Raw genomic sequence first — 15698 nt, 5'->3', positions numbered from 1 at the left:
GTGGGGTGCGCAGCGCCCCACGCGCCATATCGGAGGTCCCATGGTTATCTGCCGGCGTGAGTGGAGAGCACGAGGTCGCCGGTTCAAACCCATAGATTCGCCATTTTCATCCATCCTGACTGTCCCCGAACGACATATAGCCAAGCGATACAATAATACAAGTGTACCACAACAATTCAAATTGCATAATTTTTTTACCCTTAGGCCTTGTACAATGAGAGGTGCTTAGAGAATGCTTAGAAAAATAAACCGGGCAATTTCTACAGAAAAGACGCTTAGTTAAGCGTCTATCCTGTACAAATAAGCACCGGTACTTAAGAAAAATCTGGTTTATTTCTTTAAGCACCTTCCCTAATCTTCTATCATTGTACAAGGCCTTAGTCGTGTAGAGAGGATGTGGATGATTTATGTTTTCTAAAGATGAAGACATGGCAACGTTGTGCTCCCCTGCCGGGCGACCGGCGGCCGCCTCAAGCAGTCCAGCAATAATTCTAAAATTAAGCGGCGACCGGCCTTGGGACGACGTGGCCGTGGTTTTCCGGCGTGGCGGAGACGCTCTTCTGGGCGCGCAGTTGCCGGTAGAACCTCCTGATGAACTCGTCGGCTTTCCTGTCCACCTGCTGGTGCTCGCCCGCCGTGAACGGCGAGTCGGTGACGCGCGGCTGGCCCGTAGCCGCGCTGCTGCGCCCGAAGGCCGGCGACGCCCACGCGGCGGGAGATGGCGTCGCCGCCGCGGGCCCCCCGTCCTCGTCGTCGAAGAGGTGCTCGCTGCCGTTGAGCATCTCGAACACCCTGGCGATGTCGGCCGCGTCGTAGCTGTGGTAATAGCCGACGGTTTCGTCGTCACGGCGCTTCGCTGCGACGACAGAGGAGGAGCGAGAGCAAGCCGCGGCGTGGCGGTGGAAGTTGACGAAGCCGCCGAGGGCCTTGCTGGCGTCCCTGCTGCGGTGGAGGTCCATGGCGAGCTTACGCCCGGACGACAGCGCGCCGCGGCGCAGAAGGTAGACAACGGTGCGCGCCAGGCGCCACAGCCGCCGCCCCACGCTCTTGGGCTGAGCAGCAGCGGTCTTCCCGGCGACGGCCTTGACGGCCATTTGCAACCGAAATAAGCGGTGTCACTCGCTCTCGTCTCGCTCTTGGTTGTTGGATAGGTACTAACGATACTGTCACTCACTGTCGCTCTTGGTCGATAGGATAGGGATGTCATGTCAGGTATTTGAAGGAGCGAGGGTTGTGTCTTGTGTGTCGTGGCGTGCCGGGCCGGGTCTGAAACGAGGGATGGTGGCTTTCATTAAGGATTTGGAGCACCAACCTGCCTGATTGGAGTGCTTTTTTTCTTCCTTTTTAAGGTTTTTGTGCAACCCCAGGTTTTCAGTGTCTGCATGGATATGTATTTTTTTTCCCGAATAGAATGGATATGGATGTTGATGTTCTGAACATCTGGGAGGAGGACTTGGAGTTGTGTCGAGCATCGATGTCGACGCAGCCGTGCTGTTGCTCGTGCTGTTGGTGCAGTGCGGCATAGGTCACTCTAGGCCATACTTGCTCGTACTCTGGAAAAAACGACACTTTGCTGAGTTCAACTTTAAGCAAGATGAGACATGCGCATCCGTCGGAAGATGGCCGTGTATCGGTATTCGGTAGGGGGTGAGTGTGCGTTCGTGTTGTGAGCATCTGCATTACTATATTTTTCAGAAAAAAAGGCAAGGACAGTTTCATCCAACTAACAACCACTATCACGTATACATGGTAACACAAATATTGGTTGGAAAAAAACACAATTATTTGCTAAAAACAAAAAACACAATTATTGGTGTCTTGATCTGCTTTAATTTGGATAGGCCAGGGCCACGTCCTTCTCTTTTCTTTTTTGTTCGGATAAAGGACACTTGTTGCCAAAATAAGACCGCTTTGCATCATCCACGTAGCAGATAGAAAAACATGGTAGCACCACACCTAATTTCATCTACACGTAAGAGGTCGGTGCTACAAAGTACAAAACTCATGTGCCGAAAGTTTGGTGAATAGATTGTTATCAAGATTTAGGAGAAGTAGAGATTAGGTTGTTCTTCCTCATCCATTGACAACTACGGCAAACTCGTCCCTCCAAGCTTCACCAATGAGCCTATCGATTTGTCTCCCTCCAAGCTTCACCAATGAGCCTATCGATTTGTCTTTCCTCTGTTCGCCCCTCCCGCGACCGGTGACGGGGAGGAGAATTCCGATGTCTCCTCTCTAGTTAGTACTTTAGGTTAGGTTTTTTCTTTCTTTCTTTTGTCCTCACATGTGCGGCGTTTGGACGGATGGTGGCGTTTCTTCTTTGAGTTTGTCTTCCGGACTTCGATCCTCCTCAAGTTCGTCCATCTAACGTATTCGACGGAGCTCTGGCGTGGATTCCTACCGTCTTGGGGTACTAATGTTAGGTTTGCTCGTTGTGTCGCGGGATTTTGTGTGAGCTGCTTCAGATCTATTCAATGGTTGAACGACGGCGACTGTGACTCCAGGGCGCTGGTCCTAAGGCGCACGTGCACAAAGACTTTCAGGTTGTTATTGACATGTCAAGCTGGCTTCAATAGGAGAGCGGCGACCGCGGCGGGTCGGCGGCTTGTACTGGCGGAGGTAGTGGTTGTTGGGTGATCTCGGAATCTCGATATAGTTTTCATTATGTTTGAGATGTTTTGTACTTCCGATGAACTTTGATAATAGATTTGGGTGATTTATACTTCCCGCCCCCAAATCTATTATCAAAATTTATCGGAAGTGCAAATCATCTCAAACATAATAAAACTGTATTGATATTTCGAGATCACCCAACAATCACTACTGCCGCCAGAACGAGCCGTCGATCCACCGCTGCCGCCGCTCTCCTATCGAAGCCGGTTTGACCTTGTCGATGACAACCGGAAAGTCAGAGGGACAGGCAGAGGGGAGACGAATCTACATGCTCGTTGGTAAAGTTTGAAGGGAAGTGTTTACCCTAGCCATCAAGGGATAGGGAAGAAAAACCTAATCTCTACTTCTCCTAAATTTGGATAACAATCTATTGAGCACTTGACACCAAACTTTCTGCACATGAGTTTTGTACTTTGTAGCACCGACCTCTTACGTGTAGATGAAATTAGGTGTGGTGCTACGTACCATATTTTTCTATGTACTACGTGGATCATGCAAAGCGCTCTTATTTTGGCAACAAGTGTCCTTTATCCGAAAAAAAAAGAGAAGGACGTGGCCCTGGTCTATCCAAAGCAGATTAAGACACCAATAATTGTGTTGTTTTGGTTTTTAACCAATAATTGTGTTTTTTATCAATAATTGTGTTACTATGTATACTTTATAAGCATGTAGATTCAGTGGGGATTCTCTCCCCCTGTGATTGTTTAAAAAAATATAAGCACGATACTCCCTCCGTTTCTAAATATTTGTCTTTCTAGATATTTCAACAAGTGACTACATACGGAGAAAAATAAGTGAATATACACTCCAAAATATGTCTATATATATCCGTATGCGGTAGTTCATTTGAAATCTCTAAAAAGACAAATACTCCGTATTTAGAAACGGAGGGAGTAGCTGTTAGTTGGATGAAATTGTTCTTGCCTCTTTTTTTTGAAAAATATAATACAGACCATCACAACACGTATGCAAACTCACCCCATGAATATACGGCATTCTTATGACGGATGCGTATGTCTCATCTTCGTTAAAGTTGAACTCAGCAGACTGTCATTTTTTTTTCAGAGTGACCTATGCCGCACTGGACCAAACGGCACGAGCATCATCAGCACGGGTGCGTCGACATCGATACTCGAGACAACTCCAAGTCTTTCTCCGAGACGTTGAGAACATCGACATCCATATCCATGCAGACACTGAAAACTCGAGGAGGATTGAAGCCTGAAAGACAAACTCAAAAAAAAAGTGTCGCCATCCGTCCAAGCACTGCACATGCAAGGACAAAACAAAAACCTAAGCTAAACTACTAACCAGAGGGGAGGCATTAGAATTCTCCTCCCCGTCACCGGCCGCCGGAGGGGCAGGTAGAGGGGAGACGAGCCTACAGGCTCATTGGTGAAGATTGGAGGGAAGAGTTTACCCTAGCCATCAAGGGATATAGGGGAGAAAAACCTAATCTCTACTTCTCCTAAATTCCGATAACAATCTGTTGAGCACTTGAAAACAAACTTTCGGCACATGAGTTTTGTACTTTGTAGCACCGACCTCTTACGTGTAGATGAAATCTGGTGTGGTGCTATGTGCTACGTGGATCATGCAAAGCGCTCTTATTTTGGCAACAAGTGTCCTTTATCCAAACAAAAAAGAAAAGAGAAGGACGTGGCCCTGGCCTATCTAAAGCAGGTGAAGACACCAATAATTGTGTTTTGTTGTTTTTAATCAACAATTGTGTTACCATGTACAGTATACGTTATAAGTAGTTGTTAGTTGGATGAAACTACTGTTCTTGCCTTTTTTTTCTTGAAAAATATAGTACAGATCCTCACAACACGAATGCAAACTCACCCTTATGAATATACGGCATTCTTATGACGGATGCACATGTCTCATCTTCGTTAAAGTTGAACTCAGCACCCTGTCATTTTTTCCAGAGTACGAGCAAGTATGGCCTAGAGTGACCTATGCCGCACTGCACCAATGGCACGAGCACCAGCACGGCTGCGTCGACGTCGATACTCGAGACAACTCCAAGTCGTTCTCCAAGATGTGTTGAGAACATCGACATCCATATCCATGCAGACACTGAAAACCCAGGGTTGCACTAATCTCCCATATTATTATTTTACCCCAATCATGCAACCTTAAAAAGGAAGAAAAAAAGTACTCCAATCAGGCAGGTTGGTGCTCAAAGAAAAGGCTCCATATCCTTCGCCAACCACGACCAATAATGTAAGCCACCAGCCCTCGTTTCCGACCCAGCCCGGCACGCGACGACACACGAGACAGAACCCTCGCTCCTTCAAATACCTGACATCCCAATCCTATTCCTATCCAACGACCAAGAGCGACAGTGAGTGACAGTATCGTTACTCGTTAGTACCTATCCAACGACCCAGAGCGAGACGAGAGTGAGTGATACCGCTTATCTCGGTTGCAAATGGCCGTCAAGGTCGTCGCCGGGAAGACCACTGCTGCTCAGCCCAAGAGCGTGGGGCGGCGGCTGTGGCGCCTGGCGCGCACCGTCATCTACCTTCTGCGCCGCGGCGCGCTGTCGTCCGGGCGTAAGCTCGCCATGGACCTCCACCGCAGCAGGGACGCCAGCAAGGCCCTCGGCGGCTTCGTCAACTTCCACCGCCGCGCGGCGGCCCGCTCTCGCTCCTCAACCGTCGCGGCGAAGCACCGTGGCGACGAAGCGGCCGGCTGTTACAGCAGCTACGACGCGGCCGACATCGCGAGGGTGCTCGAGATGCTCAACGACAGCGGGCACCTCTTCGACGACGAGGATGGGCTCGCGGCGGCGACGCCTTCTCCGACCACGTGGGCGTCGCCGGCTACGGACAAGCTGCACATCACCTACTCGCCGTTCACGGCGAGCGAGCACCAGCAGGTGGACAGGGAAGCCGACGAGTTCATCAGGAGGTTCTACCAGCAACTGCGCGCCCAGAAGAGCGTCTCCGCCACGCCGGAAAACTGCGGCCACATCCCAAGGCCGGTCGCCGCTTAATTTCAGAATTAGTAGTGATGGACTGCTCGAGGCGGCCGCCGGTCGCCCGGCACGGGGAGCACAACGTTGCCATGCACTCATCTTCAGAAAACGTAAATCGTCCACATGACCGCATCCTCTGTAAACGACTAAACGTGAAACATTGTGCAATTTGAATTGTGGTGGTACGCTTGTATAGTTGTATTGCTGCTTTGGCTATCTGCCGTTCGGGGACAGCCAGGACCCGGGTGAAAGTAGGCTACATCTACATGTGTGGGTACATAGAAAGAAAGCATAGGAGTCGGAAAATACGTGGATGAACCCGGGTGCATATGAGCCCACTTCAGAAAACACATTTCTAATTGCCAAAAAAATCTGAAAAACAGTTCCACATGTACAGCTCCACATTGTATGTGCGCACCGAAACTTTCGCTGAAAAACAAAATTATCTTTGGCCCGTGCAAAAAAGACAAAAGAAAGTGTCTTGAAACGCTATTTGAAAGCACTGAAATTTGTCTTTTTTGCGTTGGCAAAAAAAGGCATTTTTTCGCTAAATTTTATGTCGTACACATATTTTGCGGAGATGGTAGACGTGAAATTTTGTTTTGAAAATATTCACCTTTTAAAACATGTTTAAAATGCTTTTTTTAAAAGCGGGTTCATATGTACCCGGTTTCAAGACATTCAGTTCGGATAGAAACTTACTTCGACTGCAAACTACTCAGAGATTGTCCCAGCCAATATCGGAGCCCGAATCGTCCCGTCCTTCGAATCGAGCTCGATCACCCTTGAGGGACCAGCGTCCTCCTCCTCCTCCTCCTTCTCCTTCCTCACCCCCTTATCACCGGCTTGTTCCGATGCACCGACTACTCATACTCCTCCAACACGAGGTGCATATTTTCCGCCCTAAACCTCGCCATGGTAGCCTTCTCCTTCCTCACCCCCTTATCACCGGCTTGTTCCGATGCACCGACTACTCATACTCCTCCAACACGAGGTGCATATTTTCCGCCCTAAACCTCGCCATGGTAGCCTCATCATGCCGATGACTGTCGCCCTGATCCAAGATGACCCGAGTCTCTGATACGTCTCCAACCTATCTATAATTTTGGATTGTCTCATGCTATTATATTATCAATCTTATATACTTTATATGCAATTTTATATCTTTTTTGGGAAACTAACCTATTAATCTAGTGCCTAGTGCCAGTTGCTATTTTCAGCTTATTTTTTGTGTTACAAAAAATCTATACCAAACGAAGTCTGAATACGACGAAACTTTTTGACAATTTTTTCTAGACATGAAGATACCCTAGAAACTTCATGGGAGGACCAGAAGACCTACGAGGAGACGACAAGGCAACATGACATGCCTTGAGGGGTAGAGCGCGCTCTGATATCTTGTCATCCCCACGTGGCTCCTTCTGATCTAATTCCAGCCCTGTAAATTCTCTATTATTGGAAAAAAATAGAGCATCAACCGAAACAATTTTTCCGCCACCGCAAGTCTCTTTTTTCCGTGATCCCACCTGGAGGTCTTTTTCAGTATTCTACCAGAGGGGAATCTATCACAGAGGGCTTCTATATCAACCTTGATTCACCTTCGATGATGTGTGAGTAGTTTCCACAAGATCTATGTGTCTCTCTCTCTCTCACTCACACTCTCTCTCTATCTATCTCTTTGATCTTCAATACAATGTTCTCCTCGAATTCTATTCAATGTAATCTTTTTTTGCGGTGTGTTTGTTGGGATTCGTTGAATTGTAGGTTTATCATCAGATTATTCATTAAAAGTACTTGAGCTTTTTCTGAACTTTATTATGTGTGGTTGTTATAGCTATGTAATGCTTTTCGATCTTTGAGTTTTCTTTGGCCAAGTTGATGAGTAGATCTTCAGTGGAAGTGGTGCATGATAGTAGGTTCAATCTTGCGGTTTCCTCACCCACTGACAGAAGGGGTAGCGAGGTCCATATTTGTATTGTTGCTGCTAAGAGGAAAACGTCGGGGTTCAATTATATTGTTTGGTTTATTTTGTCTACATTATATCATCTTACTTAAAGCGTTAATTTGTTCTTTATAGACTCAACACCCTATATGCATGTTGGGTAGCAAGGATCGTGCATGGAGCATAGCTTAGAGATCCCATTACAAAGAACAATATGTCTAAATTGTGGAATCTCTCGAGGAGATTGTACATACCTCCAGGATGACCAACCAGCCGTGAGTGCACCCTTCTAGGCCGGCCCTTGTGCCGGCAGGGACGCCCCCTGTTATTTTCTCTCGGGTTTTTTCAATTATTTGGGTTATCAAAATGTTTTAAATTGTAAAAAAGTTGCAGATTTTAAAAAATTGTTCATGAAATCCATAAGTGTCCAGGATTCCAAAAAATCTGTTTAGGAATTCACATAATGTTCCTTGTTTAAGAGAAACGTTTATGAATTTAAAAATTCTTCACGAATTTTAAAAAAGTTCATGATTTCAAAAAATATTTATGGTTCAAAAATTTGTTCGTGAATTCAAAAAATGTTACCATTTAAAAGAATGTTCACGAATTTGTAAACAAATGGAAAAAATTTCCAAAAAAAAGATTTGGAAAAATTGTACATGAATTAAGAATACATTCATGATATAAGAGTACTTTCATGAATTTATAAATAATTTTCATAATTTCAGAAAATTGTTTGCAAATTTTAATTTTCATAATTTCAGAAAATTGTTTGCAAATTTTAAAAATGTTTCCAATTTCAGAAAATGTTCAGATTTCTAAAACAACCACACAAAAAAGTTCACGGTTTTAAAAAAAGTTTGACAAATTTAAAATATTTTCGCAAAATGAAAAAAAGGAATAAAAAACAGAAAAAGAAACATGAAAGAAAGAGGGAAAACGAAAGAAAGAAAGAAAGAAAATATTAAACCGGTTCAGGGAAGGTTTCTAGAACCTTCCCAAAACAGGTGTGGACGAAACACAGAAATGGGCCGGCCAGTAAAAAACCAGCTTGAGGGTGATACGCGCGCGGTCGCTAACCGGTGACCCATTCCCTGTGCTAGAATTCTTCGGCCCGCCCATGTAGAAACGTTCATTGGTTCCTGTGAAGCTCCCAATGGTAGAGCTTCAAGTCAGGTTTATTTTTAGTTTTGTCGTTTCTGGTTTTATGTCCGGCTTTTCATTTCTACTTTAGTTTTTTCCTTTAGTTTTTTTTAAATATATGAACCTTCCTAAATTCCTGCACTTTTTTCGATTTGTGAAAAATTTTCAGATTCCCAAACCATTTTTACTTAAAAACTTTATCAAAATCATGAAGTTTTCTAAATTCATGAAATTTTCTGAAATTCATGAAATTTTTTGAATTCACCAAATTGTTTTTAAAATTTGAGAACTTTTTCAAATTCATGAACTTTACATAAATTTGCAAAACACAATAGTGACCTTTTCTAAAATTTAAGAACCTTTTCAAATTACTGATTTTTTTTTATAAATTCACTATTTGCTTAGAATTTTATAAAGAATTTCATTCTTTAGATTCGTGAGCTTAAAAAAGTGAACTCTTTTCAATTTCACCTTTTTTTAGAAGTGAATGGTCAATGGTTAAGTGGTCGATGGTCCAAGGCAACGTGAGGAGAGCAACTAAAGGAGCACTCCTTACAAAAGGGAACAAGCTAACGCTTCCGAAGCGCTCCATGCGGGCAAAACATCTGAAGCCATTGGTTTCCGATTTTTTCTTTCCGGTTTCTGATTTTGTTCTTTTTACAGTCCGACCCCGTACTATTTGGATTTTTCGTCTTCCCCTTTCCGCGCGATACAGGTAGAAAAATGACGCAAAGAAAAAACACTTGAAAGCAAGACGTTGGTTCCCTGTTTTCTAGGTTTTCCCTTTATGTTTTGCATTATATTTCGGTGAAATGGAGTTTTGTGGGATAATTATAGGTGCGGACTTCCAACACTATCAAACTTCAACTTCAAGTAGTAATTGTTAGGATTAATTAATTAGTTTAATTAATGGAAATCCCTACTTAGCAAAACCGATGTGCGGTTCCTCTCCCGATGGGTCACGTCCTATTGTAACGGACGCGTTCTTTCGATCCATCACTTGTAAAGGTCGCGCCTGCGCGACCCCTCCCTTCCGGGGATATAAATATGTACATCATCAACATCCATCATTAGTGATTTGATTACTGTTCATTCACACTGTTTCTTCACACGTTATCACACACTTCTCTCCAGCGAGAGCGATAGGCCACACAGGAACTCGCTGGAGAAGAAAAACGAACTTCAAGGAATAATACAATGGAGGAGGAAATGTGTTTAGTGGATAGTGGATCTACTAACACGATACTTAGGGAGATGAAGTATTTCCAAACACTCAAGAAGAGTAATGAAAGTGTCATGACAATTGCTGGTCGAGACACGGTAATTGTTGGTTCTGGTCAAGCTACAATTACACTCCCTATGGGTACTAAATTGGTAATCCAGAATGCTCTACTGTATCCAGATTCTACTCGTACCTTGCTGAGTTTTAAGGATATCCGCAAAAATGGTTTCCATGTGAAAACTAATGAAGAGAGTGTGGCTGAATGCCTACTCATAACTCAGCAAAAGGGATTTCGAAAGGAAGTCCTTGAAAATTTGCCTTCTCTATCTTCTGGGTTGTATTATACATACATTAAACCAGAGACGCATATGCCGTATAAGATAGTTTTTCAAAATCTTGATAAGTTCAAGATTTACTATGCCTCCGGCGCGCTACTCCTGCTCGCCCCATAAACATTTTAAGGGGACATAGATTGAAGTCTATGTTCATCGTACAACGCGTTTGTCACGGTATTCATAAACATTTTGAAGGGGCGTAGATTGGAGTACGCTTCGTGTCACGGTATTCCAAACAAACAAATAAAAGAAAACACGAGGAGGGGTTAATCGCCGGTGCAGCCAGCAAATTATTAACCCTGACATGCCCAAGATTTAATCAGGCCGTGCCGTGCGCGGCGCCCGGCAGCTCCGGTGTAACGAGCGCGCTGTAGATGTGCGCCATCATCCGCCGCTCGAAGTCGCCGCCGCCGGCGGTCGACCGCGCCCGGGGCACCCGCTTCGCCCACAGCTCGCCCTGCTCCCGGGGCTTCGTCGCCAGCGCCGCGCACGGCCGCCCGGCGCCCCCGGCCAGCGCCAGCATCGCGTCGACGTACGCGTCCCGCAGCCTCGCGAGCAGCCGCACCGGCGACAGCAGCGCGGCCGCGCGCAGCCTGGCCACGCCGGCCAGCCACCGCAGACGGCGCTGCACGGCGCCTGCTGGCGTCGCCCGCGTCCTGCTCCCGGCCGCGCCGCCGAGGCGGGCCACCCGGACGCTGCGCCGCGACGGCGAGCCGCCGCTGCCGAGGCGCTGGTAGTTCCTGCGCGCCCAGTACATCTGCACGCTCCGGCGCGGCCGGGACACGAGGCCGGCCATGCGATCGGGGAAGGCGCGTCTCGTGCTCTGCTGCGACGGGATGGCACGGTGATCTTAGCTGCGTGTGGTAGTGTCTCTGAGGTGAAGCTTAGCTTTGCTCTGTATATATATCGTGATGAGATCGCCGGCGCCAGCTCCGTCTGACTTGCTGCTAGCTCATCGTCACCGGTCTTGTTAACTCTTCTTTGTTGCCGGCGCAGTGATGGGGCGGTCGTGTCAAGATCGGCTTTGAATTGGTCGCGCTAGGCGGGTCGAAGGTTATAAAAAAAGTATGCGGCCGCCAAAGCTGCACCCCGTCATATGTGTCGGCGGCCTAGCTACTGTACCACTCTGCTTCCGTTCTATACTGTACTACTCGCTCACTTTTTGCCTCATTTTTTTTTCGAAATTACTATGCACACGACAAGTTGCTCTCAAAAAATTTCGGTAATGTAACTCCCGTACGTTCGGGAGTTAAGCATGGCAACCCAAACGGGTTTAGATGGCAAGTTTAGTTTGCGTGAGATTAGGTAAATATAACAATTTTCTGACAAAAAACGAAAAAAGACGAAGTTGCCATCCCCTATGAACTAAAGTTGCCATGTAAAAACGTTCGGGACGAAATGCTCAAAATCCGAACGTTCGGGAGTTATTGGATTCCAATTTTTTACTCACTCGCTCCCTCGCATACTCGCATAGCACATGCATATGTGTCCATCAATCTCATATTTTTTTAACAAAAAACTTCCAATCTATTCGTCAACCCTCAAGGTAGTACAAAGAACATCAAAAGTAAAAATTACATCCATATTCATACACCACCTAATGATGACTACAACTACTGGACCAAGCCGAAGGCACGCCGCCCGTCATCGTCCCTCCTTCATCGGAGCGGGACGAGAAGTTGTCGTGGTAAGACCCATAGAACCAGCGCATCAGAATAGCAACCGCCGTGATGAATAGAATAATAGATAGGGAAGGTTCCAACCTATAGACACAAAGACGTAGACGAATAAAGATCGGATCCAAGCAGATCCACCGAAAACAAATGCCGACAGGATCCCACGGGATTCGCCGAAGAGGCGAGAGACACACCTCCTCCACATGCTCTCTGACGACAGTAAAAAACATCGCCCGAACCGGGTCTCGGCGAGGATAACATGTATGCATGTGACTGTCCCTCCCAATTGAGCACGCAACCCTTTTTTTTCCTTCCCAGACGGGCCATCTGCTATCTAACTTTTTTAGGGGAACTAGGGATTTTATTCATTGTTCAAATCATCCGGAATACAAATAGTGTTTGGGGGATCCCTAGCCACATGTGGCGACCTTCCGAAAGCGATGAAGCTGCCTTTGACAAGGCATGAGCTTCATAATTCGCTTCCCCAACCTCAAACCGAAAAGTAACTTTAACAAAACCCTTTACTCTATCTCTAATCTCATCTAGAATCATGGAATAAGATGATTGTGCACCCTGGTTGATATCCGAGACAACCTGCATACAATCTGAAGCTATTATCAAATGTGATATGTTGAGATCCGTTGCGAGGGAGAGGGCTTCATTGCATGCACAAGCTTCCAGATTGGGTGCATCAACTAGTCCTTCAAAGATCGTCGCCGAGGCTCCCAGATACTTGCCATCCTTGTTTCGACAAACAGCTGCAGCAGCGCCCATGCATCCATTGCGTGAAAGTCCTCCATCAACATTTATCTTTGCCGAATTTTCACCAGGAGCGATCCACCTCTGGACATGAGGCTGGGCTGCCCGCATAGTTGGTTGTACGGTCCTCACCAAAGCAATCTCCAAGTCCTCCAAATACCTATTGATGAAGCACATAGTTGACAAAGGGCTCTGAAACTCATTATCATGTATTGCACGCCTCCTCGCCCACCAAATCGACCACATTGTAATGAGCACTCTTGCCAGGTCTTGTTGGTTCAACGTTTCAAACAACCAAAATAGCCAAAGGCGGGCATCATGCACTCTGTTTGATAGCAAATGCTCAAGAGCTTCTTCATCCCCCAGGGCCCAAATGCACCACGCCATGTGAGGGAGTCCTGGATTAGGGGGTATCCGGACAGCCAGACTATATACTTTGGCCGGACTGTTGGACTATGAAGATACAAGATTGAAGACTTTGTCTCGTGTCCGGATGGGACTCTCCTTTGCGTGGAAGGCAAGCTTGGTGATTCGAATATGTAGATCTCCTTCTCTGTAACCGACTCTGTGTAACCCTGGCCCCTCCGGTGTCTATATAAACCGGAGGGTTTAGTCCGTAGGACAACAACAATCATAATCATAGGCTAGCTTCTAGGGTTTAGCCTCTACGATCTCATGGTAGATCAACTCTTGTAATACTCATATCATCAAGATCAATCAAGCAGGAAGTAGGGTATTACCTCCATCGAGAGGGCCCGAACTTGGGTAAAACATTGTGTCCCCTGCCTCCTGTTACCATTAGCCTTAGACGCACAATTCGGGACCCCCTACCCGAGATCCGCCGGTTTTGACACCGACACCATGCGACAGTCAAACAACGAGTGCCGCCAAGAATCTTCAGCTGAGTTGCATATAGAGCAGGCCGGCGAGGTCGCCTTCTTCCTCTCATGTCTTACAGTTCCCGTTGGCAGTGACATGTGTGACAGACGCCATACAAAAACTTTCACCTTTGATGGTATTTTAACCTTCCATAACTGTGACCAGGAGTGACGCTCAGCTGCCACATTTGACGGGGTCGTCCTCTGCTCGAGCCAATCTTCTCGCTGCTGCCTAATTCCACTTAGCATTTATAGGCTGATCGGACAGAGAAGACACCCCTCCTGTCATAGTGCCATGCCCAAAAATCATGTTGTACTCTAGAACTCAGTGGTATGTTCAAGATAACATCCACATCCAGGCAAACAAAATGCTCCTCCAAGATATATTTCTTCCATGACCTAGTCACGCACTCAATCAAATCAGAGACTAGCTGTGGTGGGCTAGCCGAAATAGCACATAGTGGTATTAGCTTGAAGTCTCGTGGCAGCTAATTATCTTGCCAAATATGAGTGGTGGAACCCGACCCAATTCTCTTGATGATCCCAAGTGCTAACAGATCTCGCCCCTCCAGAAGTGAGTGCCAAACCTGAGATGGGTGGGTACCCAAGGTGGCGTCCAAAATATCAGACTGTGGATAGTAACGCGCCTTCAAGACACGGGCACTAAGAGAGGATGGGTCCTGTAGCAAGCGCCAAACTTGCCGAGCAAGTAACGCCAAATTGAAGAGCTCAACATCTCGAAACCCCATACCTCCCACAAACTTGGACTTGCACATTGTCTTCCACGACACACATGCTAGTTTTCTCTGACCTTGCTTACTGCCCCACCAGAATTTCCGAAGGAGAGCATTGATATGTTCACATAAACCACGAGGCAATTTAAAGCACGCCATAGAGTAGGTCGGAATGGATTGAGCAACTGATTTAATCAAGACTTCTTCCCCCCTGCTCACAAACATTTCTCCATCCATCCTTGTATTTGTTTCCATATTCTGTCCTTCAAGTACCTAAAGCAGCCCTCCTTAGCCTTACCTACATAGGTAGGCAGGCCCAAGTACTTCTCGTTCAGAGATTCATTCTGAACTTCAAGAACATTTTTTATATCAACACGTGCTGAATCCGAAACGCCCTTACTGAAAAAAAATTGACGATTATCTGTATTGATGCGTTGGCCAGATGCCGCACAGTATATGTCAAGAAGTTCCTTCACCTTGGATGCACTACCAGTCGTTGCTTCAAAGAATAAAAGGCTGTCATCGGCGAAAAGAAGATGATCAACAACCGGTGCCGACGCAGCTACCGACAGGCCTCGAACGCCAAGGCCTTCTGATTTCAGCAAACAAGACAAACCCTCTGCAGCTAGTAGGAATAGATAAGGGGAGCCAGGATCCTCTTGCCATAAACCCCTTGAGGGCCTGAAATCATCCAAGATGCCACCATTAAATAGGACAGAAAAAGAAACTGAAGTTATACACCTCATAATCGTAGTTGTGAAGCGCGGGCTAAAGCCCATCTTGAGCATAACTGCCTCCAGATATGGTCATTCAATTATGTCATAAGCCTTCATCATGTCTAGCTTGAGTGCACAGTAGCGATTACCCTTAGCTCTCCTTGTTTTCATGTAATGCAGACATTCATATGCTATGATAAAGTTGTCTGTTATAAGGCGTCCAGGAACAAAAGCCGACTGCTCTTGAGAAATAACCTCTGGGAGTATAATCTTCAACCTGTTTTCTAAGACCTTCAATGCGATCTTGTAGATCACATTGCAAAGGCTTATAGGTTGAAATTGTCCTAACAGTTTTGGACTTGCTATCTTTGGAATCATAACGATGAACGTGCGATTGATTTCCTCCGGTGAGTCATCTCCATTGAGCACCCTAGTGATCATTCCTGTTACCTCATCACCACAAACCTCCTAGTGCCACTGAAAAAAGTGAGCTGGGAAACCATCCGGTCTGGGGGCCTTGGTGGGAAACATCTGAAAAAGCGCATTTTTATCTCATCCTTAGTGTAAGGAGCATTGAGGCCAACATTCATGGCTGCATCCACTCTGGTCGGTATATGTGATAGAACCTATTCCA

At 46.2% G+C, this 15698-nt stretch overlaps 2 protein-coding genes across 2 annotated transcripts; one reads left to right on the top strand and one right to left on the bottom strand.

The window, feature by feature from the left end:
• Nucleotides 1-241: 241 nt before the first annotated feature.
• LOC119312568 lies at nt 242-1219 on the bottom strand. The gene has a single exon (XM_037588299.1). It carries the CDS (start codon nt 1092-1094, stop codon nt 498-500), a length of 597 nt encoding a protein of 198 aa, XP_037444196.1. The 5' UTR covers nt 1095-1219; the 3' UTR covers nt 242-497.
• A 3805-nt stretch (nt 1220-5024) lies between these two features.
• On the top strand, nt 5025-6055 carry LOC119312557. The gene has a single exon (XM_037588289.1). It carries the CDS (start codon nt 5111-5113, stop codon nt 5675-5677), a length of 567 nt encoding a protein of 188 aa, XP_037444186.1. The 5' UTR covers nt 5025-5110; the 3' UTR covers nt 5678-6055.
• The last annotated feature ends 9643 nt before the right edge of the window (nt 6056-15698 follow it).

This window comes from Triticum dicoccoides, chromosome 1B (assembly GCF_002162155.2).
Source record: "Triticum dicoccoides isolate Atlit2015 ecotype Zavitan chromosome 1B, WEW_v2.0, whole genome shotgun sequence".
NCBI classification, from domain to species: Eukaryota; Viridiplantae; Streptophyta; class Magnoliopsida; order Poales; family Poaceae; genus Triticum; species Triticum dicoccoides.
This window is presented reverse-complemented; position numbering and strand designations above follow the sequence as displayed.